This window comes from Vidua macroura, chromosome 25, assembly GCF_024509145.1.
Source record: "Vidua macroura isolate BioBank_ID:100142 chromosome 25, ASM2450914v1, whole genome shotgun sequence".
Lineage (NCBI taxonomy): Eukaryota > Metazoa > Chordata > Aves > Passeriformes > Viduidae > Vidua > Vidua macroura.
Window position 1 is genome coordinate 2,725,981 of NC_071595.1, and position 4,020 is coordinate 2,730,000.

At 52.6% G+C, this 4,020-nt stretch overlaps 1 protein-coding gene across 14 annotated transcripts in view; it reads left to right on the plus strand.

Moving 5' to 3' along the window:
- Nucleotides 1–2,062: 2,062 nt before the first annotated feature.
- The window catches only part of SRRM1 (serine and arginine repetitive matrix 1), a 28,336-nt gene continuing 26,378 nt past the window's right edge, over nucleotides 2,063–4,020 (plus strand). For 11 of the 14 annotated variants that reach the window (XR_008440585.1, XM_053998605.1, XM_053998602.1 and 8 more), the window contains exon 1: nucleotides 2,064–2,136. Coding sequence is in view for 11 of the 14 variants with exons in the window: in XM_053998605.1 (XP_053854580.1) it covers nucleotides 2,116–2,136 (21 nt within the window). In the remaining 3 variants the exon portion in view is untranslated. Of the gene's footprint in view, nucleotides 2,137–4,020 lie in introns of all 14 variants that reach the window. The other 3 variants (XR_008440584.1, XR_008440583.1, XM_053998601.1) reach the window with 1 other exon arrangement.

Consider the following 4,020-nt stretch of genomic DNA (forward strand, 5'->3'; position numbering starts at 1 on the left):
TCTCTGGACGTTCTCTGAGCAGTTCCATGGAATCAAAATCAAGATTTCTGGGAAAGATAAGCCCATCTTACTGTTGGGATTTTTTTAACATCCCTAGCCAGACCTACTTGTAGCAAATTTTGTTTACTTTCCATTTGCTTCATTTCAAGCCAACACAGCCCACAAGCAGAGTAAGCAGAACTACTGTAAGCAGTTCCAGTTTCACAGAATTACTATTACTGGCAGCAGAACTGGCTGCTGGGACGCACCAGCATTGCTCCAGCTGAAAAATTCAAATACCAGTAAAATTTGCCTCACATTGGCACCTCCTGGGAGGCCCCACAACCCCTCCTGGCAGCAAAACCCAGAGCTCATGCTGAGCAAGCAAAACCACCTTCTCAGGGAACAAAAATCCCCATTCTGTGACATTTGTTGTGGATTTGAGCTTTCCAGGAACAATCCCACACTCTCCCTGCCCTGGTAACATCAGCTGCCACAAGGGCTGATCCACCCTGTCCTGACTTGGCCCCCAGGTTCCACTTCCAGACACACAGATTTTGGGAATGCTCCCCTTCAGCTGGCCCTGTCTTGCAAGAATCAACAGCTGTTTTTTTCCTCCTAAAAGTTCTACAGGACCTTCAGCAGGTCGGATCCTCCAGTTGGAATTTCACCGATCCAGATACCCTGGTAAAATGTTTAATATTTCACTGCTGGGTAAGTCCTGACCCCAAAACTCAGCTCTCCCCCTTTATGTCCATCCTCCTTATCCCAGCAGAGAGCACGGAGCTCCACCTAGTGTCCCCCTGCCTTCCCTCGGGTTCTAACTCGTGTTCCTCAACAAAAACATAAAGCAATTCCAGCTTCAGCTGTCACCTTTACTAAACTCCCTCATCCACGGTGCCACGGCTGTTGAGCAGCCGAGTCGAGCACTGTCCCAAGTTCGGCCATGCAAGACTCAGATTGTTACAAGTCCAAGCAGATAAAATATGATAATTTCCCTTGGGTTTTATTCCTGAGTCCCATAACCAATTTATTTCCCCAGAATGCATCTGTAACTCAGCCCAGAAGTGACTCAACCCAGATCAGTGCATCTGTAACTCAGCCCAGATCAGTGACCTACACCAGTCACACCAGTTTGTCCAGTGGGATGGCATGGACAGCTCATGACTTCTCCTCAGGACAAGAAAGGCAAGGAGCTGCTGGAGGGGGTCCAGTGGAGGCCACAAAGATGGTTTGGGGTCTGGAGCATCTCCTTGACGAGGAGAGACTGCAGGAGCGGGGCTGGTCAGTCTGGGGAAGGGAAGGCTGAGAGGGGATCCCATAATTCCATCAAATATCCCCAGGGGGTGTCAGAGGATGTGCCAAACTGTTCAGGGACAGGACGAGAAGCAGTGGCCATAAAATAAAACACAACGGGTTCCACCTCAACGTGAGGAAGAACTTCTTTCCATGAGGGAGACAGAGCCCTGGAACAGGTGCCCAGGGAGGGCTGGAGTCTCCCTCTGTGGAGACATCCCAAACCCACTTGAACGTGTTCCTGTGCCACCTGCTCCAGGTGACCCTGCTTGGGCAGGGGGTTGGACTGGATGGTCTCCAGAGGCCCCCTCCAACCCCAACTCCTCTGGGATTCTGTGACCTCTTCAGAGCCCTGTCTCCTGCCCAGGGACCCCTGTTATGTCGGCAGGGAGCCGAGGGGCCGTTGCCGAGGGGTTGTTCCCGAGGGCTGAGGCGGCTGCGCCCTCACGGACCGGCTCGGCCCCGCCGCCATCCCTGAAGGAGCCGCGGCCGTGAGGGCACCTGAGATTTCGCGAGATACCGACATCAGCAATAGCTGCAGGGGCCAACATCTCGCGAGAGCGCGACTCACTTGACGCGCTCACCCTCCCCGCGCGCGCCGGAGCAGCCGCGCTCTCTCATTGGCCCGGCTCCCGCGCGCGCGCCGACCCTCCACCAATCAGCAGGCGGCGGAGGGAGACCCTGAGCGGCGCGCGCCTGGCCCCGCCCACCCCTTCGCGCCCCTCCCGCCTTCCCTGCCTCCCTCCTCCCCCCCCCCACCCCCGGCACGGCTGAGGGGGCGCGCGGTGCACGCCGGGACGGCAGCGCGCGCCGCGGCCGGGAGGAGGCGGAGGAGCCAAGATGGACGCCGGGTTCTTCCGCGTAAGTGCCGGCCCGGGGGGCCCTGAGGGCGGGCGGGCGGCGCGGCGGCCCCGCCGGGACGCGGGGGCACCGCCCGGCCCCGCTTCAGGCCCGCGCTGGAGCCGCGCTGCCCCGCGCGGCGCCGCCGTGCCCCCCCCGCCCCCGCCCTGCGCAGGCTCCTCGCCGCGGAGAAAATGGCGGCGGGAGGAGGCCGCGGCGGCGCGGCCCGGGCGGCGGCGGGGGGGATGGAGCGTCTGCGGGCCGGACTCGGCACGGGGGGAAGCTCCGCGGGCGCCCCCGGGGCTGCGCTCAGCGGCCACGCTCCTCACGGGGCCCTGAGCGGCCTCGGCCCCGGAGGTCCCGACCCACGCGGGGCCGTGTCACCGCTGCGACCCCCGAGCAGCGGGGGGGGAGAAGGGGCCGAAGGGCTCTGAGGGGCCAGCCCGGGTTCGCGCTGTCCTCGCTCTTTAGTGGCCACGTTCAAAGCAAATAAACAACCCTGCTCCTATATTTAATAAGATTTTTTTTTTGAGGCTATTAAGTGTATTCATAGGAAAAAAAAGTTAAGCTGTATTCATAAATTTGTATTTTATTTTTAATCCTTGAGTTTCTTCTCTAGTCTTAACAGCTGTGCTGCATTTTCTGCAGAAACCGTGAAACGTGTGCAGGGTCTATTTATTTTCTGCTTTTTCCTCCATTATTTGAAATTACCTTATTTTGGGGGTTTCCGTGGTAATTTCCGAGGACCAATCTAAATTTCAAGGTTCATTCATTTGTTCAGCCCATATTATTTTCATTTCCTGCTGCTAGGATGTTTTTAAAGCAAGGCAGAACAGATAACCCTTCCCTTAGTTCAGTTCTGTGTTCATGGACTAACTTCAGAAGAATAATTGCAGATTACATCTGCAAATGTTCTAATGCTGTTAAAGTTAAAATGTTCACAAATCAGGTAGTTGTGATTGACAGCAGGATTACTGGGGCTGAAAACTCTGGATTAGAAATCTAATATTCTTTTAAACTGGCCTATGGAAGGTGGCATTTTATAAAAACCAAAGCAGCATGGCACTGAAATGGGGCCGTGAACAGTTTTATTCTGGGTTCAGCAGGAACCAAATGTGAAATGACAGAAATGCAGCAGAGCAGCAATTTGGATTCCCCATACCAAACAACTTCCTATTTATAATTCTGTCCGCTCTTGACATTTCTGTGAAGTTTCAGTGCAAACATATTTTGTCTGTCTTTAAATTCCTGTAGCCGCCTTGCTCTGTCCTGTTTGGTTCCCTTTGCTGCTTGCCACGTGTTACCAACAAGAAACTTCCTTTCCATTTCCCTTCTGGGTTGTGAAATAAATTTTAAAAACCCCAAAAGAGCATTCAGTTGTTGAGTGAACTGGCAAGCATTGTGGTGTTTTTGTAAGCCACACAGCAGACTGCAAATGTTGTAAAGGGTTTTAATCCCTGCAGGTGCCTGTGCCACAGTCAGACTTTAGGATTCCCATGTTCTGGAATAGCAAATGGGAATATCAGTGGATTGTTCCTTTTCAATAACTGATGACTTTGCAACGTGTTATATTGCTAATTACAGGTGCCTTCTGACCAAACTTAGAATTTACCAAACTTAGAATTTGGGGTTTTCTCTTTTTTATTATCATTTAATTCCTCGACAGTTTATATTTTTGCTTGCACTGAACCCTGTTCTTCCATGGAGAATTACCTGTATAAAATTCCTGTAAATTTCTATAAATTACTATATATATTACTATAAATTCCTAAATAAATTTCCTATAAATTACCTGTATACAATTCCCTGGTTTCCATCAGTGCCTTCCAGAATAAACTTCCCCAGCTGTGGGTTTGTCCTCAGTCATGAGCAGCCCATCAGGGCCTGGATGCAGCCCTGCATCTC